The 23,678-nt window shown below is 58.9% G+C and overlaps 1 protein-coding gene across 1 annotated transcript; it reads right to left on the bottom strand.

Annotated features, from left to right (window-relative positions):
* Positions 1-1,038: 1,038 nt before the first annotated feature.
* BESB_021440 (uncharacterized protein) lies at positions 1,039-22,788 on the bottom strand (the record flags this gene model as incomplete). The annotated part of the gene is made up of 17 exons (XM_029360853.1): positions 1,039-2,278; positions 2,839-2,909; positions 3,378-3,909; positions 4,376-4,889; positions 5,475-5,638; positions 6,282-6,688; positions 7,037-7,737; positions 8,104-8,209; positions 8,413-14,215; positions 14,897-15,432; positions 15,831-15,952; positions 16,243-16,317; positions 16,532-16,654; positions 17,025-17,184; positions 17,444-20,318; positions 20,912-21,018; positions 21,403-22,788. 17 exons carry the CDS (start codon positions 22,786-22,788, stop codon positions 1,039-1,041), a joined length of 14,922 nt encoding a protein of 4,973 aa, XP_029216212.1.
* Between the last annotated feature and the right edge of the window lie 890 nt (positions 22,789-23,678).

Raw genomic sequence — 23,678 nt, 5'->3', positions numbered from 1 at the left:
TCAATGGAAGAAAAGCAAACACACCTGCCACCGTGATTTAGGACAGGGCAAGGGACGGTACCGCCAGGCGACGTGGAGGAGCTGGGATCGCCGAGGCCATAGAGAGCCTCCCAGGAAACGCAAAGAACGCAGAAACGCGCTGCGATAAAATTCCCTGTCAGAAATACTTCATTGTGGGTGCTAGCGCTAAGATCACTCGCAGACAAGAGGAAGCGAAAGGCGGGACTGAGTAGGGCAGGGACGGCGCGCCAAGAAACCAAGCTTGCAAGGCGCAGCGGGGCTCGTTCGGACCAATTGCGTCCGAAACCGTGAAGGAGATCGGTGGGATTCAGTGGAGAGAGGGGGGTTAGAAGCGAAGAAGCCAGGGGCCTGCGTGTGCACTTGAGGAAGACACAAACGCTTCCCTCTTTTAGAAGTGTGCCTCACGGTGTATGGCTCACGCAGATCCGCAGTGCGCGCAGCGCCTGCTGTACCGAAGAGAGGCCTTTCCACGCGAGTCTTCATGTTCAGTACACTCGCACTTGGCGGGAACGTGATCTTTCAAGTTGTTTTTTGAATCTGTGAACCCTGAGTGGAGAAACGAGCCGCGGCGCAACCACAGCGTCACCAGCTGCCGGTCCGCAAGTATCACACCGACATACGAGATATCGACTCCGAAAGGCAAAATGAGATGAGGCAGTGCCCCAGACGCATCCCTGGTGCACGCCCGCCCACATACATGCAGCAATGTGTATATACATACACATTTGTACACATTTGTGATGGGCCTTGAACCCGCCTGGATATTCGCAGAAAACGACCGCTGAATCGCGGACCTTTCGCCGCTGCGCATAGAGACCAGCCACAGTAGTAACAGCTTCGCCATGAAAAGGAGCAGTCGCGCTTTGCTGTAAAGGCGATTTGCGCCGCCTCGGGCGGCTCTCTCGACCCTGCTTCACTATCCGCGGTTTCCTCGTTGTGGTCTTCCTGATTGCTGCTCCCCTCAGCACGGGCTCGGCAACTGACTCGCGCTCCCTCACGTGTCTCCTTCTTCGTTCATTACTCTAAAAGTGCGTTTTCTTCGTAGAACCTCCACTCGAACTCTCCCAAGAGCGCGTTCTCCACTGCCTCCTTTGCAACTGACGAGTCGAACGACGAACCGGAATGTCGAAGAATCCAGCCGAGCAGGGCAAGCTCCCTTGCATTTTTCGCCCCTTCGCGCGCTTTCCTCGCTTTCCTCCGCAAGGCGCTTTGACGGTCTGCCTCTTCCATGCACGCTTTTCCCCTCTGTTTGCCTCCCAAGACGACGCTCCCTTCGGCGTGCCGTCCACGCCCTCTTCTCTCTGAGTCAGAAGTGAGTCCACTCAGCTGATAGGCGGCAGGCCCGTATAGCCCCATGAGGAATTCGAAGAATACACCGTTGTCGCTCGTTCCTCGCGCATGCGGTTCTCTGCCTTTGCCCGTGCACGAAGCTGCAGAGGCCACACAGCAGGCAGGGTTGCATTTTCGCCCCCCCTTCAGTAGCACCGCTTCCTGGTTGCCAGTCAGCGGGATACACCGCGCACAATTTGCGCATTCTCTCCCTCCTGGCTGCCTGCACAAATTAGACCGCCACGTGTCCTCCAACTCAACAGACCTCGGGTGGCTTGTCACTGATACCACTCGCTCGCACGTCTCATCATCTGGAAACCTCAACGCTGTCCGCGCCACCTTCGACTGAAGGTCTTCGCCCGCATTCGCCTGGTCGCTCCACATGTGTGGCTTTCGCTCTCGACGCCGAAACAAGCAGGACCCTCGACCTGCTTCGCTTATAGCCACGCGGCACGAAGGAAAACGAGGTCGTGATGCTGCCGGCGACGAACAGCGAGAAGACGACAAGGATGATGAAGGACAGGAGCCCTGGGAAGAAGGGCAAGGTGAGCGAGACGAGAGAGACGAATAGGCGGACATCGACGAAGCGGAGAGGCGGCGCTCAGTGCCGAAGCGAGAAGAAGACGCTGGCTGAGCTTGAGGCTGAGCCGATGCAATGACGGGAGAAGAAATGCACCCAGGCATGCCCTGAAGACTGCTCGGACTGAGGAGCGACGAGCAAGCGGAAGAGTGCTCCAGGCCGTGCCGACGACACGCCAGAGGCGGAGGCAACGGCACAACAGGTGCAGATGCCAAGATGGGAAGAGAAGACGAAAAGCTGGGGCTCCACGCGAAATACGAAGGCAGCGTCACAGACGACGAGGTGAGACGAACGGTCTCCCCGATCATGCTTGCCGTTAATCTCGACAGCTGCGTATCACACGAGCCCCTACGAAACAGCCCATCGACACACACCACACACATGCGGCAGCGCGTCTTTGACATGAATGGAACTATGACCAATCGAGCCACAGGAGTCACCCTGTCACCCAGCCCGTCTGTCGCAGCACTGCCTACTATCTGCAGTGCGTTGAGGCACGCACCACCGGTACAAAATCACAGCCGATGTACCTTGCCCTGTCCCCTGCAGCATTATTGTGTATGCCCTGGAGCGTAGACAACACAGATGCCTGCATATATATATATATATATATATATATACGTATGAATATCGATGCTTGCAAGTGGGAGACGACGGCGACACTATACAACGGAGCGCGGATCCACAGGCACCTGCGAGCCGCACGAGCAACGCGGCATTTCACGATAAAAGAATCAGAAGTAATATCCGCTGCACCACGCTTTCTGCCGCCATGCACGCAGGCAACTACAGGCAAATTCGTATCGGATATTCACAGTGTTAGCAGCACGTATTTCAGAGTTTGCTCGTCAGGTGCCCGTCACGTTGAATGCGATCTACTAGAGGTAGTGGACTCGTCGCGGACTTACGGATGAAAAATCGTCAGTGAGGAAAAGGGGGCGAACTCGTGGAGGAGACACGCAACTCGAGCATCGACTACCTGAGTGAAGGCAATGAACACAGACGAGACCATAGATCTTACCATTTCTCGGTTTCACGCCGGCGGCCGGGTGAACTTGCAACTTAAAACCATGCCTTACGGACTTCCCGCATCGACGATAGTCGAAACATCACACAGTGCAAGGGTTTCTGGATCTGCAACCCCGTTTCGCGAAAACATGACACAGTAGACGAACCGTGCACAATCATGTGTTTATTCGCAAACGTTCACCCGAAGAACTGGTATTCTCGTGTACCGAGCTGGACGAAACAACTATATATTCGCCGTAACAGCCCTCTCTACTTGTGCTACCAATACGTGCTAACATGGCGCGCCCTGCGACATCCACAAATACACACATGAATGCAGCATTGTCGGGCACCAGAGATGTGTGTTCTGCTGTTCATTCACTTCGATTCCTCGCTCTCTGGCTACGACTTCCGTGCCATGCCTGTGACGCTTTCTCACCCTTTGTGCGAGTTCGCGCCAAATGTTCTGCGACCACGGTCTTCTATAGATTTCTGGCGCGTCCGTCTCTGTATTGCCGGTCGCCAGGCCTATTGCTGCCTTTCTCTCTCCTTTCTGACTTCTTTCCATCCCGGTTTCTCTCTCGCCTTCCGTAATATTTTCAGTCTCTACTCCGTACGCCCTGTTCGTCTTCCCTCCGCCTTCAGCTTCGTGCTCCCCCGCGTCCCTGTCTTCTGGGTGGGCGCCTCGTTCTCCCACAGTGCTCAGTGTCTCTCTCGTCGCTGTTACATCGTCTCGCTGCCTTATCGTTGAGCAGCTGGACACACTAGCCAGATGAGACGACAATGAGAATGAGGAGGGAGCCTCGGGCGCCGGAGACGTTGGTGGTCGAAGGTGATGAGGACAACTCTCCTGTGCGATCAGGCTGCGGCGACGTTCTGTTGCAGATGACGAAAGGAGAAAAATACGCTCGCGGATGAGGGGGAGAGACAGCTCTTGCCCTGCCACACAATAGCACTGACGACGAGGTTCGCTGCAAAAACAGCAAAAGATAAGGCACACCAAACCCGAAATTGGGAAACGTGAGAGACGTACGACGAGGCAGGCCATGGACAACCCTGGGGCCGTTTGCTTGTCCTCACCGATAGCTACGCACTCCAGCAGTACTGAAGCAACTAACAATACAGATAGACGCATACCGAGCACCACGCAAACTGGCTAAAGGCTTCAAACGCAGATGCAAGCGTGACAGCCAGTTCATCGTGTGACAGGTGCCTCCTTGCGTGGGCGCCGAGTACCTGCTTTCGTGGAAGGGAGGCAAATCTAGCTCAGAAGTCACAGACGTTGTCCAAAACACAGAGCCCGAGTGCGGCTTTGGCTGCTAGCACGGGGCAGCCCCAATCGACGGTTGCGCGTGAGTGACAAGCGAGTTTTAGATTCCACGCCTCTCAGGAAAGAATGATGTCGACCGGGTCGCGTTTCACTGTGTTGTCGCTTACCGCCGTCGGTCCCGCGCCCGGTCGCAGTACCCTTCTCTCTGTTCCCCCTCATCCGCAACGCGCGGGGGTTTCACACAGCCATGTGCGCAGTCAGACAGCCTGGAGTGAGCCCAATCATGCACAGGGGGCATCGACGCCTTTGCTGGAGGCCTTCGCAGCCTGCCGTGCAATAAGGCGAGTGCGTCCATGTCTCTCGATCCTTGCTGACTTGCACTGTTCGAGACCTTCAGGGTCTGCTGACGATTCGCCGCGCACGCAGGGCAATTTGCACCATCTCGCGAGTGCGCCAAACACATGAAACCTCCTCGCAACGGTCTCTTGGCGCTCCTCTCTGCCTCGTCAGCTGCAGCCGTTCCTTCGGTGTCGCGTTTGCTCCTACTTCTCACATTTCCCAGCGGCAGGCGAATACCAGCGCTCTGAACGCCCATGCCGACGGAGGCGACGGCAAGTTGGACACCAAGACGAAACATCGAAATTCCCGCGACGCCGGCAGAGACTACATGTTTAGAAACCACTGACAAGGCAGTGGACGCCGGGCAGCGGCAAAGAAGGAGAAGAAGAGTGAGAGGCGCGAGAAAAGGCGACAGCGAGGACGAAGCGAGGAGGAACGCGCCACCAGCAACGAGGACGACGCCAACGGCAGAATGAGCAACCTCAGTAGCCCAGAGCAGAGTAAAGAGAGATCGAGGTCTTTTTGACAGGACATTGCCTGTGCGCGTCTCTTCTACCCTTCGCGGGATGGCCTGCGTTACGCTCTGCAACGGATGAAGCTGCGGGGGTGCTTCCTGCTCCTGCTGGACGATAGACTCGCGACAGCGAAGACCGGAGAGCCTCCGCAGCGACGGGCATTGTAAGCCGTCGGCGCATGTGCACGATTCCACACATGGCGGTAGGTGTCGGCTGCGCGGCCGCGCTTTTCTTGCCAGCTTTCCTCCCGTTCGCTGTCTCTCTCGCATGCGTCCTTTGTCTCGCTCGACAGCAAGCGGGTGCTCTCTGGCGCGACTCCTGTCGGCAGTCTGGGATGGGGACCTCGAGACGGCGCAAGCGCAGGACGTCGAACAAGGTAATGAGACAGAATCGAAGCTCGGGCAAGCCTCACAACAAGGCTGAGAGGTAGCAAACGGGGCCTCGAGCGACAGGAGCGCAACGTGGCGCCGCAGCAGCTGAGCAATGTTGAGGAAAAATGCCTTGCGTTCTTCGGACGAGAGGCGTAGAAGCTCCAGCACAGACAGGGACGCTAACGCGGCTAGGTCCTCCTCGAACCTGGTACAAGCCGAACGCAAAGGCAGTCGAAGCCGAGAGAGTCTGTTCCCATAGTACGCAACAGATGAAAGTACGAGACACACGGCCTGGAGCTCTCGTGCATCATGTGCGCATGCACCAGTTGCCCTGGTCGACTCTCTAAACTCTCCTGGACTCCATGCAGTGCTGTGCTGGGTGTTGGAGCTGCGTATTTTCGGGAGGACACAAACACAGCCCTGGCGCTATTGAGGTTTGCACTTTAGACACCTCGGTCTCAGTAACTTCTACGGGAGCCTTTCGAAAGCCAGACCACACCACAAACGTCAATTACACCTGTATTTTCGAACCAGGCTCCCGTCCGAATGAGCTGGTGTTTCGTCGGTGAAAGACATTGATGAACGGATCCGCGAGCACCGTCCTGTGCATATTGGCCCCTGCGTGACCAGATGCATACGCCGGTGTGGCGCCGCGGGCGCGTTTCCCATTCAGACCAACACTCTTCCTCATCCGTATACAGGTACCATTTCAGGACCGATTCCTTTTCGCCAGCTTAAACCAGCGCACACGCTCCCGTTCCCGCCAGTAGTCGCACGACTGTGTGCAGATGCTGTTGAGCAGCCCCTTCGAAAAGGGTGGTAGAGTTGTTTGATTGGGGTCTGCTTACCGCCGAAAAGCGTCGCTCGCTCGGATGGCTCTTAAGTCAATTCCGAGCATCTCTGGAGGACAACACCAAAGCGCGAACTGCGACGACTCCGCGTCTGGGCGGCACGTTTTTTCCACTGGGCTCTGCATAGCCCCCGTTCTCCTCCTCTGGTCCGTGCGCTGCAGCAGGCATGCGCCGGCGTCGTTGGCACAAGAGACACTCAAACAAGACGAGCAACAGCACACAGGTCTGGAAGGAGAACTGCTTGTTGGAGAGGACAGAGATGAACGACCACGTCGGTCGCGACTTGCGAGACGGTCTCCAGACTCGGAAGCAAAGAACCCGGCGGTCGCGCAATCAGCCGACGACGCCCCAGACGAAGAGGAGGGAAACAGAGCGAGGTACGCCTCGAGGAGGAGTGCCGACAGCTGCGGAACAGGCGGCAAACATATCACCAGCGGCAGTTACAAGCACGACATCCACCCGGCGCGATAGGGGCGTTTCCCAGTGCACACCCCACAACGCTACACGACCTCGAAAGCCACGTGTTCCACCCACACGCGCACGCAACAACCGCCAACAGGGGACAGAACGAAGGGCGCGCTTGTGCCGGAACCAGGCAGGGCGAGACGAAACACTTCACGAGATCAACCTCAAACGCAGCTCGTGGTGACGGAGGAGCCGGGGCATCGACGGATCTCACAGTGAGCTGCAGCCCGCAAACGGTGACCCAGGCAGCGCGGACTTCGTACATGGCGCTGTCGCCATCGACATACCTCCACTGGATGCGCTCGAGAACTGCCTTCCAAACACACGCGCGATTCATCCTCCATGCGCATATCCTCGGCTGAGTTCCCTGCGACATCCGGGGGTTCGCTGTCGTCCTCCGCGCTGACTGGTGCCTGCTCCCAGTCTCGGTCTTCCTCTCTCCCGAGCGCCGTTTCGCGGTCCAGCATCTCGGCTCCGGTTACTAGACACCCACTGATCGGCTCCTTCTTCTCACCTTCAGAGGGCCTCCACGCTTCGCTGGGACTCGCGACAGTCGACCGGAGAAGACCCTTTTCTCCACTCGGGGAAGTGGCGCGAAAAGCCAAAGAAAGGACATAAGCACGCTGCGTGTTTTGCCAGCTCTCGTACGCCCTGCAGAGCCGTGAGAGCGCTACGCGACGCAGATTCAACGGTTCAGTGGCGGCATCCCAAGAGAAGGAAATGAAAGTCCCGTAGGCATCTAAGGATGGACCAAGGCGGCCAGGAGCCACCGCCGAGAGAGCAATCTCAGACGACTCTGGGGAGTCAGCAGGGTCAACAGCCCGACGTAATCCACCAAGAGGCGAGATCGAGGACGACAAACGCGCAACAGATAGATCCCGGCGACCGCTACACAGTGACGGATGCAGAGCCGGGAGAGGCCGAGGCGACGTATCTTCTGCAGAATCCTGCCAAGGCGACACCGCGCAGACCCGTGCCTCCAGAAGACCTGCAGCCCACAGCCCACAAATTCAACAGAGAAGCCATCGAGCGACTGCGACTGGCCTAAAAAGTAATCTGGTGTAGGCGCTGCAAGCGCTACCACACAAAGGTTGAAATGCGCGGCGCTTATATGTGTCTCGGCGAGCCGAGCTATAGCTTTGGAGTGTTTTCGAGCCCACTGTTTAGGCCTCGAATCTTGCACTGAGGCAGCACCGTTACTCACGCACACATATACGTGGACAAACAAACATGCCTGCATGCTCGATCGATTGTTCTGTACTCATTGCTGGTTTCCCTCCACCTGCGTACAGGACCCGACACATCTGGGCAACACATCCAAAACGGCCTTCGCCCTGTTGGATATCTGCTTTACCCATCAAGACATCCACTGCGGCCGGCCGACTAGCGCTGAGAAAGGCTTGAATGCAGTCGAGAACCAGAGGCGCCTCGACACCACCCTGAGCCGCTTCGCCCTGCGCCTGCAGAACACGGAGGATCCCGTCGCATGCACCGAATACAGCAACACGCACACCGCCTATGCGGAACTGCCAAACGCCTCCCAACAAGTCAGTTTTTCCGAAAGTACAATCCTCACACATGAACACGTACAGGAACTCACATGCGCACATAGGTGTGCGCGTCGACCCGCCACGCGGGCGAACCCATCCGACCTGACACCTACCGGAAGCCTGGCTCGGCAGCTGTGGTCTGAACAGCAAGTTCGCTGTCTCATGTCTCGACTGGCTGCGTTTGTTTTGCCTCCCGCCAAGTATTCTGCGTCATCGCCTCGAGCGCTAAGACTTTCCGCCAGTGCCTTTACGCCATACGACAGAACCAGAAGGCACGCCACCAAGCTCGTAACGAGCCCTGTGCCTCCGAGGGTCATGAAACTGTTCACCGTCTCTTCGTGCTTGCCGCCTTGCAACTCCCAGTCTCCCCACCTTCGTCCCCTTTCGTCCTGACCCGAAAGCTGCGAGTCAACCGGCAGCCCTCCACTGTCCTCCCGCACCCGCGTCTGGCCTGAGCCACGACGCTGAGAGGACGGCGTGAGAGCAGAATGCGTGCGGGTGTTGCTGGAAGCTCTACATCGAGCAACCTGAGGCCATAAGCAGGCCTGTGAAGGCGCCGACGCGCACCCCCCGGTCCCAGTTCCCCCACATGTCTCCGCGGGCGAGCGATGAGAGACAGGCGACACAGCAGTTGACCGGGAGTGCAGCGAAAACGCCGAGCACGCGGGATCTGTGACAGCCGGCAGGAAACCAGATGCCACAGACCGCGTGGCAGACGACAGCGACCGCGCCGTAAAAGGCAGTAAGTGACGACGCCGTTGAGGACGCGAAGGGTGGAGGAAAGACGACAAACCCGGGCACGCCGGAGACGAACACGCGACCTCCAAATCGTCGCCAAAGGACCGGCAGCGTTGAAGCGAGGTGAGGACAGGGGAGAAGAGCAGAAGTGCAACGAACACATACGCACCGACTCTGGCCAAATGCCGCTTCATTCTGCTCCAGTTCCCCGTCGGCTGCCTCTGCCGCGCTGCGGCACACGTCTCGGCGCGTCCTGAATCAGGCCGGCAGCCCGCAGAGGCCGCACACGTCTCTCGCCTCCTCGTCTGTCTGAGTGGACAGAGGGCCAGCAGGTACTTTCGGTACGCCAGCCGAGACGCGCGCAGGAGTGAGAGTGAGGCAGAGCGGCAGCTCGGACTCGGCGCAGGCCTCCCTCTCTCCGACCTGCAGGTGCTCGCGCTGCGATGCACACTGCAGAGGCGCACCGCGGACGCCAGACGGGGCGGCAGGGCCAAAACCGCCCCACGAGAGGCCGGATGCAGGAGCACAGACTCCCGCAGAAATACACTGCGGAGTGCAATGGCTACAGCGATCAGCGTGCGTGCGCTACGAAGTCGATCTGCAGCGCACTGTTGCGCGTCGCGCAGAAGAAGGTGTCCGCTGGGAATCACGCCGCTATCGCCCAGCCGGCATGCGTCGCCGCCACGGCTCGAGGGCGACTCCGGCGCGGCACGATCGTCGCCCCTGCAGCGGCCCGCCAGACCCCGCAACGGCTCCGGACAAGTGCCCCCTGCCCCCTGCCGCTGCAACTCGCTACTCTTCTGTTTTCTCTCGATTGACTCCACCACGCCTCGCTCTCGCTTTTCCCTCGCCTTCCGCCGACCCCGCAGCAGGGCGTCGAGGCTCCCACAGGACCACGGCTCTGGCCTCACACAGCGAGCAGGGGCGGACGACCGCAGCGCGAGAGGAGTAGGAAAGGCATTTGACGGGTGCAACGGAGGTGGCGCGGCCGCACCTGAAAGCGCAAGCGCTGAAGGCGGTCGAGCCGAGAGTGGCGCCTCAGATATGGCTTCGCCGCGGAGGCATCGGCTGCATGTTACAGGCGGAGGCGGAGACGGGGAGGCCAAAGCTGTCCACGGCAAGGGCCTGCGGTGCTCATGGATGGATGAAGGGTACGAACAGGCATCCCAGTGCCTGAATGGCGCGGAGCTACATCTCGTGAGCGAGCCCGCGCCGTCAACCGCACTTCGGCTCTGTCCGCGAAAGTCGTCTGTTCCTGCCTGCAGCTCCGCCTGGGTACTGAAGGGCTTCAGCAGCCCTGGCGCCCTCTGCAGGCACTCGCAGTACCAGCTCGCCCCCTCACCCGCATCAGCCAGCGAACGCACCCTCGGTCGCCGGCAATCGTCTGCCCCTGCGAACGAGCAGCCTTCACAGATCTCGCCTCCGTCCTGCACTGGCCTCACCTGCTTTCCTCCGGGGCCGGTAGAAGTCGAGCACAACTCAGGCGCCTGTGGATGTGCGTGACTTCCTTGGGCGTTGCTTGCGGGGGCTAGTGTGTTCGCCGCCTGCTCGCTTGCGCCTCGCGGGCATCCCGTGTAGTGCTGACCCTCGTGAGGCAACTGAGAGTCAAAACGCAGGAAAGGGAAAGCTTGCTGTAGCGTGGCGGGCTCGCAGCTCTTTTCGGCAGCCTTCGGCGTCTCACGGGTTGCGCTCTGGGCCGTCTCAACCTCTTCAGAGATTGCCTCCTTCGCACGCCCGTCGCATGCATTTCGCGGATGAAACGCTGAGGAAAGCAGACGTGGCCTGGTTAACGCGAGAGAGGAGAACGCCCGCGACGCTGAGCTGGATGCCTTGGAACCCCGAGGCAAGGAGGCCGAAGCTTCGAAGAGCGACAAAGAGGAGGAAAGCGAGTAAGGGCGTAGTGCCGGCGGAGACAAGAAGGGAGACACGGGACACGCCGACCGGGTCGCGAAGGTGGAGAGGACCGGCGACGCAGCAAATGAGCCTGGAACACCGGCGGCCTCTCTGCGCTGCGACCACGCGTCTGAGCAGCGAGTTTCAGCAGGCGATAGGAGCGAGGGCGTTGTGCCAGGCCCTGCCCGCTCGTCTGTGTTGCTGGCAGACCACGAAAGAGGCAAGATCGGATTATCCGCTTGTCCGCTATCAGACGCATGGCCTCCGTAGCGTCTGGCCCTGCCACTCTCGTCGCTCGGTTCCTGTCCTCTGGTGCAGCCGTTTGTCGCACTCTTTCCGTCATCCGGTCCTTCGTGTCCAGGGCTCCTCCCTGTCGTCGAGAGCTTTTCCGAGTATCGGCAGTCCTGCCACAGCAAGTTGCGGCTGCCTCTGCGATCGGCTCTACGCGCGCCCGGCTGGTCCCCATGTTCTTCTTCGCTTGGGTCCTCCATGCGGTTGCCATGCGATTCCGGGGACGCCGTTGCCGGTTTTCTCTCCCACAGGCGCCGCCCCGCGGAGAGCCGCCCGGCTGTCGACTGCAAGCCGACGCGGGCTCGGCAGCCCGCGGATGCACGCGCGCTAGTCGCTCGCCGTTTGCGGCTCAGCTGCAGAGAGATGAAGGACAGCCTTGACGCGCTGAACGCGGAGTTCCTGGCGATTGGCGGCCCGCGCCCGCCACGTGACTGGCTCCCTGCAAGCTGCGCCTCGGCGTCTGGCGGTCTGCTCACCTCGCCAGCATGCTCCTGCGAGCCCCTGGGTCGCGTGGGAAGTGCTGAAGAACCGGCGAAAACTGCGCTGCGCATCTCGGTTCGCTGCGACACGCCTGGAGACGACTGCGTGCTAATCGACGCCAGAGGGGAGGGCGGAGTGCGACAAACGTCCGGCGTGGACAGGCGCGAGAGCGGCACCGACGAGGCCGGCGGAGTCGGAAAAGAACGCGTGACAGACGATGAGGGAGACGACGCAAAAGACGCAGACAAAGAGCCATGTGAAGACGACGACCAGGGGAGCAGGGGAAAGGGAGTGAGGATGGGCGTGTCTGTGCAGCAGAGACGCGAGCCCAAGGTGAGAGGAAGCCTCGAGGGCAGGAATGGCGCGCGCTGCGGCGGCGGCGGCGACGAAGTCGAGTGGAGAAAGGGGGAGGAGAAACCAGCCAAGACTGCCGGCGAGGGTGAGACGGGGAGGACGAGCGCCACGCGAATTGACGGCGACGACGGGGTGGCGAAGAGAGGAAGAGAGGCTGCCTGTTCAGGGGCTGCCGGCACGCTGTGGAACGACGCCGAGCCAGGGGGGCACGCCGCATTCCCTGAAGCCGGTTCTGTCTTAGTCGCTGCCTCTGGTGCTCCTGCATGCGCTGCGTCTGCAAAGCGTTGGTGCCCACCGCCTTGCATGAGTGAACCGCCCAACCCCCCCTCAGGTGCTTCCTTCCTAGTGACCTCGCCGGTAGCCGCGGACCCACGTGATAGACCTTCCGCATCGCTGGACTGGATATCGCCTCCGACGCCGCTGTTTCGTTCTCTATACTGCTCAAGGCCTTGCCGCTTGCCAAGAGCTCGCTCGGCCTCGCCGCCTTCGTTTTCGTTTCGGCCGTCTCCCGTTGGGCAGCTGCCCTCGAACACAGGCGCGGAGGCGTCGCCACAGCCAGACGATGGGCCGTCGGCTTCTCGTGCCTGGGGACCTGGAACGCAGGCCGCACGCTGTTGCCATGGCGCTCTCTGCGGGTCTTCCGGAGTGTCAGACACCTCCCTGAAAGAGCCTGTTTCGCCTCCTCCACCGAGCCGCCCCGGTTGAGTCTCGTGCGGGAGGGCCTGCTCGCAAGGACTATCCGCCCCTGCGCGGCTCGCTGTCGCCTCCAAGTCGGACGCACCGGGAACGAGCCACGGTGAAAAACTTCTGCCTCTTCGCACATGAACAGGATCCAGCGACAAGGACGGAGCCTGACACGAGACGGAGAGCGCATGCAAGAAGGGCGCAGGCGACAACGGAGCCGAGAGAAAAGATTCACTGCTCCCACTGCACGGGCAGACCTGGCCGCACGTCCCACAACGCTCACGGCAAGCGAGCTCCAGAGACGACACCGACGCCGGAAACGAAGTCAAGGAAGACGGCATTGAAAGCGACGCGGGCGACTGGAAGTCCCACGAAGACGACGAGGTGCAGGAAGGACCCAGTGAACCAGACGACGTGCTCTCACCCTTGGAAAGGGCGCGGCTGACGTCCCGGTCTGCGGCTGGTTTGAGAAGCCTCTCATCATCCAGGTGAGGAGACGACGACGCACGAGTCGACAGGCGCGCCGCGCCTTCTCCGCTCCGCCAGCGGTCTTTCATGTGGTTTTCTTGCTTCGCCGTCAAGGACGGCGGAGTTGTGGACAGGAAGCACACAGAGCTGCGCTGATGCGGGCACGGATCCCCATCTTTCGTCAGCTGCAAGGCGTTTCTCGCAGAACCAGCGGCCGCTGCAATTCCACACTCGACGCCGTCGCTGGGGCGGTCGCCTTTGGTTCTGGCCACGGTGTGCTGTTTCGGGGCGACGGGGCAAGCGCCGTCGCCTTGCAGATCTTCGACAAGACGCCCTTCGGTCTTCTTCCCGGCCTCCCTCTCCTCGTCATTCTCGTCGTCCTCCTCTTCTTCGCCCTCTTCCACCACGTAGAGTTCCCGTTCTCCATCCCCGTTCGCGCTGTCCTCCGGACTGACGGCTGCAGAAGAAGGTGCGGAAATCGGCATCGAAGCCGACGCGCAAAATGGAGCGGAATGTCGTTCCTCAGCTTCAGACAAGTCGCCGCTTCCGCTCTCGGATCCTCGAGTCGCTCCCGCGAAGTCGCCCAGCTCGCGGGGTCTGTCACTCGCGCTGGTCGAGGCGCCCTCCAGCAGCAAGTCCGGCGCCATCCGATTAAGCTGTCCTTCGTTCGCTCTGTCGCCGATGTCCGCTTTGCTGGTTCTCGAACCCAGCTCACCGGCGCACGTCTCGGCGCTGGCTGGGCGATATGTAGGGCGCGTCAGCCCTAGGTCGCTGCGGTCAGGTGGCGTGGCCTCGCCTACTGGCTGACTGGCCGGCTCCTCGCAGCTACCGCGTGCGGAAGAGGACGACTCGTCGCTTGCAGTACTGCGGCTGCAGCTGCACGAACTCGGAGGCGCTTTGCCGACGCGGTGGTCAGCCAGCATACAGAGGAGGCGGGGTCCATCGCTGGGGCGGTGAGAACGGATAAAGGCGCAGACTTCGTCGCAGAGAACGGCGCTCGTACATACACTGCGGAATGCGACAACACACAGCGGGGAGTATCACATGTTGACGCCCGCGGAGGCTGCGCTGGAAAGCTGCTGTAGCAAGAGGATGTCTCAGCGTGCTGTCCGCCTCCATCGGTCAGTACTGAGACATACGCAGACGTCTAGGCTTGTGTGCGTTCACACTGCGACGCTGCGAGTGACGCAACGTGTAGTACAACAAGCATGTCGAAATCTCATACGACAGCACGAATGCAAGACGTCAGGGTGACACAATCTTAAAAACTGGATCACGATTACACTGCACGATGTGGACGCATCGAAAATTCAGCTGTCCGGCATACGCGCCGGACAAGGCAGGTGCCAGGCTGGCTGTGCTCTGGGTCTACATGGACATTCGAATTTCTATTTGAGTCGACGCCCCCTGAATGACCAGGCTCACCGGCTGGTGACGGACGTTCACAATATTTATGGCACGCGTGCAGAAGCCCCGATGACAAGATGCTTCATTGATGCATTACCCAACCCTAGACGTATCGACGAACTGCTCAAAAAAAGCGGCGCAAATCCCTGGGGGTCTGCCATCGCGTTACGCGGCTCTGTACACAGCGTCATTAAGCGTGGCGACATCGGTCAACGAGTCGAGGAGTGTTTGCGGCCACGTATCCGCCTGCTGAGCTTTTGCCGGTGTGTCGGTGGAACCTACTCGAGAGACGAAGGCCGGGCGGCCGGGTCTTTCCTCAGGAGTGAAGCGCACAGCGCCTGCAACTCTGCTCGAACGTCCCGAGACATCTCTGTGGACGCCACGCGAGACCTCGGGCCCAGCGCCGGCTCCTGTCGCTGTTCGCCTCCGCCAACGTCTCGGAGGATCGGCCTCTCGCTGGTTTGTCCGTTCCACAAATCTTCCTCGTGTCCGCCTTCCGTCTGAGTGCAACCATCGGTTGCGTCCCTCCTGTCGCCTTCTGAGCCTTCGTCGCTCCTCATTTCCATCACTTGTGGCAGGCGCCCACGTGATCCTGAGTCACCGCCTGAGGCCAGCACTGACCGGCGAGCCGAGATATAACTGGCGTGCTGTTCGCGTCCTACGTCTGAAGCGTCCTGCAGCCCTCCTGCTGGTGGAGGCGCGTGGATGTCTTGGGCCGCCCCCGTCCCTCGGTCGCTGTCCGACCTTGGCAGAACCTCTGTTTTTGTCGCTGGCAGATCGTAAGAGGAACGGAAGCTGAGGTCCCCGGATTGGATGGCCTACAAAATAAAAGAGCCACCAAAAACTAACATGAGGATCTCATCAGGTTTCATGGGCAAGTACTGTCTTCATAAACACCACAGCGTCGCTGGCCCTTACCTTACACTGGAAGCTCTGGGGACTAAACGGCATCTCTCTGTTAGCTTGTCTACGCCATTTCCTCTTCGGCGACAATGCGCACATGCGCGCGTGCCGCGACTAACGTGTCTGTCCCATTTCATCAGTGTGGGATTTCACCATCGAAAGATGTGTCGTCCTCACCTATCCTCAAACGCTGCTGCCCGTCTAGACGCTGTTGCCGGCCTCGGAGGCTATGCAGATGTATACATGAATATACATGTGGATCCAGCTGTCAAAACGTACGCGTGATGCTGTATGCGCCTTGCCTCTCACTTACGTAGAACAGCGCATGAAGGGAATCGCCGCTGAAGGGCCGCCGCAGTTCAAGCATCTCGAACATGACCACTCCGAGAGCCCATATGTCGCTGGCGGCATTGTACGGCTTGCCCTGACAGAGCTCTGATAACGAAAACAGGTGCCCCCGTGATGGCGACGAAATACAGCATGCTAGCCATCCCATGTTGTGAAGGCCACGGTGTAAACACCAGTCACAACCGGGAAATGCAGTGGTGCGCAACGCAGGTCCAGACTACGAAGACTCGCCAGCACCATGGCGCGCTCGAGCGCCCCATGACCACCACAACAGTGCAAGTGTACACGCACTGTCAGGCCGGTGTACGCAAATCATAGGAAACCAGCCTAACTACTGAGCTCATTTCTGCCTCTTCTGCAGGAGGAACGACACCTACCTGGACTCATGATATACGGTGTTCCGACGGCTGTATGTGCCATCTCATGTGCCGAGGACAGGCTCCGGCTGATTCCTGAACAGCAGCGGAGGACAGCATATAAATACGAAGACGTTACGCAGTCACTGGTTGCTCAAGACCGTCAGTGTGTCGTGAATTTAGAGACTGAATACAAGGCACCAGCGACGTAGGCGAAGGCGGAAACGACACACATGAGGATACTGATCACCCTGGACAGTCCAGAGACACAAACAGTGAGACGAAAAGGACTGGTGGTGCCCGTGCTTACCGAAGTCGCAAAGGCGAACGTCAAGCTCGTCCGTGAGGAGGATGTTGCTGGTCTTCAAGTCCCGGTGGATGATGTGCATCTCGTGAAGAACTAGCAGGCCAACCGAAATCTGTGCTGTCCACTCTGGACGCAAAGCGAAATCGCCCCCGGAGACATACAATCCCGCCAAACGGTACGGCTCTCACACATGCCTCTGCGGCCACGTTCTCACAGACCACGAGACAAAGCCATTTCGGGCCACTGACACGTATACACGCGTGCTGTGAGTATGTAGACGATGGTGCAAGCACGCACTCGATCGGTTGAAGGCAGTTGTAGATGGAAATAGCGGATGCGTCTTCTCAAGGGCGACACGGGTCTGCCCTTCCTCAGTGCCGTCAGGCTGCCACCCTCTGCCCTATTCCCACCTACGGCGCCTCTTGCATCCGCAGCATGACCCCTGTCTTAAGCTGTGTGCGGACCGACTAGTCATCCCGTCGGGCGTCTGGCTTACTCTGCACCAGTGTTGTCGGTATAGGAACTCCTCCAAGCTTGGCTCTCTCCAGGTAGGCCTGCAGGCTGCCGCCTCGCGCATACTCAATAATAATGTTCAAGGTGTGGCCAGGGTCAATCCAGCTGTCTGAGTACGCAATCATGGGCGGATCTCTAACAGCCTGGAGGGGCACCACAGAACGGAAAAAGCGAAACTCAACCCGCAATGGTTTACGCCATCCGCATATCAGATCCCATCCAACCGTCTAGACTGGCGATGTCGGGTCTGTCGCTGCTCAAACACGCCGTCGCTCTGATTGCGGGGGATCGACACCTCGTTGACACCAATGCCAACACACACCGGCAAGGTAACAGCTGTCTCCTGTGCATCGGTCATTTCGTCGCTGCGTGTGCCTCTCTATACGAATGCGCGTGTCTCACCTTCAGGACGCGAACCTCATTTTTGGCGAGTTCCTGCTCCGATGGGGCCATGCACTCGAGGAGAATCTCCTTGTGGGCAAACGCCTTCATATCGGGAAGGCGTTTGACTAGGTGGACGTAGCTCGTGGCCCCGCGGTCTATTGTGGACACACGCTCGTACACAGAGAACCGCTTTCTCTCATCCTCAGAGAGGGACGAACTGTCCCCCTCGGAGCACGACTCGTCGAGGCTCTGCGACTCGTCTCCACTTTGCTGCTCAAGTTCTTCGCCGGCTGGTGGAGTCTCGTCCAGCTCCGGTGCCTCTGGCGGGAGCGCTCTACTTGCGGTAGTGTCGCCTTTCGCCTCGTGCTCTGCGTCGCCGCTGGCAGGGCTGCTGACTGGAGCCCCTTGGTCGTCGTCGCGCGGTGCCGCACGCTCGCAGTGCTCCGCACATCTCACAAGCACAGGCGGCTTCTTCGAACATGAGGCAAACATCCGCCGGAGATCCATACGGGCCGCCGGCACATTCGCCGCCGAGGGCGCAGCATGCGATCCTGACTGAATCACTGAACCGGCTTTCCGGTGTGTAGAGCCACTTGCATTTTCTCGAGGTGAGACTGACTGCTGCGCCCCTGTAACGGCCTCCCGTCCAACAAGTGGATACGACGTTGCGGGTGTTCGACTGTCTTCGCAAAGCCCGCCCGGCGAATCAAGCGATGACTCCGGGGAGCTGCTCTCGCAGCCTGAGGTTGCGGTTCTGACGGGTCCTTCGCCGCCTCGCCCAATGCTCGATAACTGCTGAGTACAGGGCTTCGACTTCACACTTGCCGCTTCAGATGCAAATGACGACTGGCAATCGTCCTGCGGCTCGGTCCGGGGGCAGATTGAGGAAAGGCGAGGAAACGCTGTTTCAGAAACTCCGTCATCGGAAGCATGGGCAACGGCTGGCAGCACATAAAGAGGCGAACAGGCAGAATAAGGACAAGCCAGTACGCAAGACGAAGACACGGAAGACGGAGAATTGAATCCAGGGCCTGAACTGTGGGTCCGCGGCGGCATCCGTTCACATTCCCACCGGGTGTCTCTTTCTTGAAACAATTCAGCGCACAATTTTTTCTTCTCGATTTCGAATGACGAGCTGACAGACGGCTGATGAGTGCGAACACCAGACGACGGCGGAGACGTGGTTGTTGACCGGCCTAAATACTCGTAGACTCGTGGCTCAGTAGGCACATTTGCCAGAGAGAAGACTTGCGGACTTCGTCTGGAATCTGCGGTATCAAATGGCAGAACCCTGAGACCCGTTGAGTGGTGTCCCAAACTCCGGGTTGCGAGCTCGTCGTCGTCTTCTCCGGTACGCGAAAATGCGCTATGGTTCTCCTCACTATCCGCGGCTCGTTCACCCGGTAGCTTCGCCTGTATCCCGCCTCTCTCTGCTTGCACTACGCTACAGCCTGAGCTCCGGCTCCACCTGTCTCCGCCGGTTGCTCGTCTCCCCCTCTCTTCCGCTGTTTCTCCACGGCGGGTGTGCTGCGTGGAAATGGGCATATGTACGGATCGTAGCAGGCCAGCAGCGGTATGCATTCGTCTTTCATAGTGCGACTGGTAGCTCCCGGACAGGGACGACTTCTCGTGGACCGAACTGCCTTCGTAATGGCTTTCGCCCTCATCGTCAGCTTGCCTGCAAAAAGGTAACTGAAGTATTCTTGAAGACGACGACCGTAGAGAGGATAGAGATATAACGACGCTCGGCGCATTCTCAGGCACGTGGCAGCTTGGTGACTCTGCCTGATTTGAGCGCGAGCGCTGCAGCATGGCTCCATGATGGACTCCGCCTTCCGATGTCCCGTCCCGTTGCATGCCCTCCTGTTGTACGGAGGATCCACAACGAGATGCGGATGCAGCACAGATACTGCCTTTTTTCGCGAGCCTCTCGATCTCCTCGTCAGGCTTATTCTGAAATTCTCGAGGGGTCTTCGGTAAGGCTCGTCGTCGCTCGCTGTCGTTCGACTTTGCCACAGCGCCGATTCCTCTCATCAAGCATCTGTCGGCGGCGGTTGCGAGACACGGCAGACGATGCTGCTCGGAAACGCATGACGACGCCGGCACAGAAGAAGAGGAGGGGGGCGAGGAAGGCGGACCAGAAGATGAAAGAAGCACTGCGGTTGAGAGAGAGACAGATCGATCCGACCGGGCAGACGACGTTGGGCGCAAGGATGAGGGCTTGCCTTTAGGTGGACCGGGAGTGAGCGCTCTCCGAGTGCTTGAGTACGGCGAGGCCACGGCTGACCCCGGCAGACTTGCGACAGTCATTTCCGGTGGACTCACGCTTCGCCCGTCGCTAAACTCAGGAGACGAATGGGAAGATCCATGTGCATCACGCGCCCGCTCCCAGGCAGCACTCGCTGTCGTCACCAAGAAAAAGTCTTCTCCCGTTCTGCCCACTTCTTTAGTTGTATCTCTACGTTCAGTGGTTGAAACGTCAGCACGCCGGTCATCCGTTGTGCTTGTCCCCAGGCTCCGTTTCACCTTCCTTTCAGCTTCGACGTCGCAGCATGCACTTTTCTTGTCTTCGATCGAGAATGAGGGTCCGCGAAAGACAGGAGAACGGCAATAGGATGGAGTGCTTGTGTCGCCATTGGACGCACAGATTAGAGACGACGTTTCCGGTTCATCTTGCCTCCCCGTCAGCTCGTGCACCTCTTGATACCGCCGCGGGAGGCGTGTCCGTGCGGACGTGCCCCGTGATGACAACCCCCCAGCATCTGAGCCACAGCGTTTCCCACCGTTACGTGAACTACGCTTCGACGAGAAGTTGAAAAACGTGAATAACGTCTTGATCACAGGAAGCGTCAACGGCTTTGGCAGGCATGCACGAGCACCGAGAGCCATACACCTGAAAACATGACGCCCGCACGAACAGTCCCCTCTCTATTCAGAACCATCCACGGCGTATATCAGGGCGTTCCGGATTCGGCGACAGCCACAAGCGGCATGTTGGCTAGTGATGCGCATCGGCAAAGAGGGGAAAGAGGTCAACATTGTTCGAGTAACCCGCTGCGTCAAGAACCCCATGGATCGGGGCACGGCCACTCATATGGGCTTGCCAGTGTGTGAATGCTTGAGCGGACGGAAGAGGTTAGAAACTCTCGGAACTCGCATTTATACGGATAAAACACCAGCCACGACGGCTACAAATGTTCTCGGCATATCTGGCTGTAGTGGTGAGCAAGCAGAAGCATTCGGCAGTCGTCGCCTGGTCAGAGCGCTTTAGCAACCGCTATTAGCGAACGGAACCGTGGCAACTACGCGGCACTCCACTTGGCTGAGCTACATCTGGCACTGCCATCCCACGAGCCATGACCGGCTCACTGCGAAAACAAGGCCACCTGAGAGCGGTGCAATCGGACCACGCAGAGCGAAACTAGGAGACCAACAGCCAACTGGGGACGACTGCTGCAGCAGAAGGCATGTGGCAGCGGCGCTTACGTGATTCGCGTCGCTTCGTCGAGAGAGGCCCCGATGACGACCACCGGCAGCGAGGAAAGCCAGGGATCCATGTTGTCGCGAATGAAGCGAAGAAAACCGAAGTCTTCCTGAGTAGACACGCGACCGCCACGCAAGGATGCACGCGCACGTGACTCGTCCATGCGGTATGCCGACGTTTGTTGGATGTCACTAGAATGTGTGAATCATCTGCAGCCTCTGCCAGGTATGGACGCCGTATCGTATCATAGACCGTAATATCCGCTGCAGCCAGAGTCTTAGTGCGTCGGGAGAGGGTGACGCAACTACGAAAAACCTCCAAACAACCGAACGGCACATCGGAGACAATTTGCATGACCACGTGCGTGAGCCCATATAGCCGAGCGTACATCGGACTCGATATGGGGGTGGCGTACTGGAGAGCCGCGTATCACTTGACACGCTAGAGAAGCGGCGGTGCTACACCTGTTGTCCACTCACGGCTCCCATCTTACCATGCCGGGAGCGTTTCTATCGCACAAGACAAGCTCGACGGCTTGCTCGGATCGGATCTGCAGGCCCTCTTCTTCTTCCGCATGCTCTAGTTCCCGAGCGGCGGAGCGGCGCTCGGCATTGTTTTCCACGGGGCTCTGACTTCTGCGCATGCCAGTTCGGAATGGAGGCATCACGTCGCTTCTTCCATTCGCCTGTCGCCCGTCCGATGCCTTGCCCGTGCTAGGCAGCGGATCACTTTTCCCACTTCGCTTGCCTTGCCCCAGAATGCCTTTGAGAGAGAGCAGCTGGCTGCTATGGTCCCCATCGCCCGCTCCCCTCTTTCCGCCTGTGCCTTCGTCAGGGGGCTCTGACGTCGTGTCCCTGAGCATGGCCGTTGCCTTCCATCCGCGCACACCCGCTGCCGCATGCTGAATGCCGAGGTCGAGTACCGCCAAGGATTTCATTGAGGGTTGCACAGCTTGCGTCTGAGTTATGGCCTGCGACAAAGGACGCTCCTCCCAACTTGACGGTAACGTCCCGCTACGCGTGAACTTGGACTGGCTGCGTTTACCCGGAACGGCAGAAAATGCCACTGACTTGTAGGAACGGGCACACAGTGCTCGTTCTGTCTTGCCGTAAGCCGGGCATTGATTGCCGGCTTCGGCGAGACGACATTCATCCACTGAGCGCGACGCATCCCCTCCATCTGGAGAGAGGTTGCCCGACTCTAGGTGCTTTGGATCACGAGTTATCTGGCTATCGGAGCATTCGTATGTCATTGCGCGCAGTTCGCGGCGCGAATTGCGAAGGGACACACGGCTCTCGGCGAATGACGTGACGGATGACTCCAGGCAGGTACTGTCCCGCAAACTGGCACTTGACTCTCTGTGCGTGTAGTGAAGAGGCGGTACGGGCGGAAGATGGTGCAGCGAGCTCACCGCCGCATGCTTCTCTGGGGATGGGCAGCACGAGGTATATGATGGCGAGTTACTTCTACCCTGCACGGATTCATCTGAGGCCAATACACCTGCCACTCCACCCCGAGCCACTGGACGCCATGCCCGATACTCTCCGCTATGTCTGGACGGCGACTCACGAAAGGCTGAAGTATGCGCGACCTGCGGGAAGCCACAGGAGGGCGGACCTTGCTTGGTCGAGACAGGGAGAGGGCGCTCTGAATCCGCACACTGACTCGTTTTCCTAGTTCTGCGTCTACTTGCTGAGGAGGATGACGGGAGCGAGCCAGCAACGCCAGTAAGAAAAACCTCGGCTTTCTGAGTATTCTCAAATGCTATGCATTTGTACTGACAAAGGGTCAGAATGTCCACGAGCGCCAGGCGCTGGAACATATTACCTTCAATAAGCACAATTCTTGACCTTGTCGCACCCGGGAAGATTAGCGGCATATTGTCTGACAAACGAAGAAAAAATCGGTAGGATGCTTCGCGGAAGCCCGACGAGAGATCACGTCGCGAAGACTGGTTTGCTGGTCGCTTCTATCTCGGACTCATCGGACCTGTTCGAGTATTCTGTACAAGCAAGATGTATGCGCCAGCGGTCTAGGCAACGAGGAGCGGTTCGCCCACCATACGAGTCGTCATGACGATTTCACGGATGTGGGGCGAATCCCAATAATGCACGCACTGTATGTGCAAAATCTTGCGAAGAAAGAGTCAAACCCCGGTAGGTGTGCGCGGACCACAAACGGGGGAGCGAAACGGATAAATACGTGATGTCCTACTTGAAGCGGCGGCACAGTTGCAGAACGTCCAAACGTGCCTTTTCAGGTCTTCCGTACCGAGCAACTCGGTCACACCACGTGAAGCGAACGTAGTGAGCCTGTATTTGAGTGAGCGCGGGCTATGGAGATACTACACATCCGGGTGCCCGCGTTCTCGCATACAATCCCACGTTCCGTTGCTCGGGCGTGTACCAGGCGACGATCGGCAGCTGTCTCCTTCAGAGTGCGTTGGAGGGTGGATCGGCCTTCAGCGAAAAAAAAAAAAAAGCATCACGCTGCCCACTAGTCCGAACGACAGCAAGTGTGCAAACGCACATGTGTATCTTTGCTGCGTACACTCTCGGAGAACAGCAAATAACAAACGGAGCTCCTCATTCTGGCAAATGGTTCCCACGGATACGGCGTTGTATGAAGACAAACCCCCTGCCAGCGAGATTGAAGCGCGTGAACTCGCGGCCAGTTAAGGCCCACACGAGACACAGATACCACTGGTTCGATTCTTCCACGCAAAGATGTCAGAAAAACCTGGACAGAAAGTGGATGCTGATAGAACAT

Source organism: Besnoitia besnoiti, chromosome XI, assembly GCF_002563875.1.
Source record: "Besnoitia besnoiti strain Bb-Ger1 chromosome XI, whole genome shotgun sequence".
NCBI classification, from domain to species: domain Eukaryota; phylum Apicomplexa; class Conoidasida; order Eucoccidiorida; family Sarcocystidae; genus Besnoitia; species Besnoitia besnoiti.
This window is presented reverse-complemented; position numbering and strand designations above follow the sequence as displayed.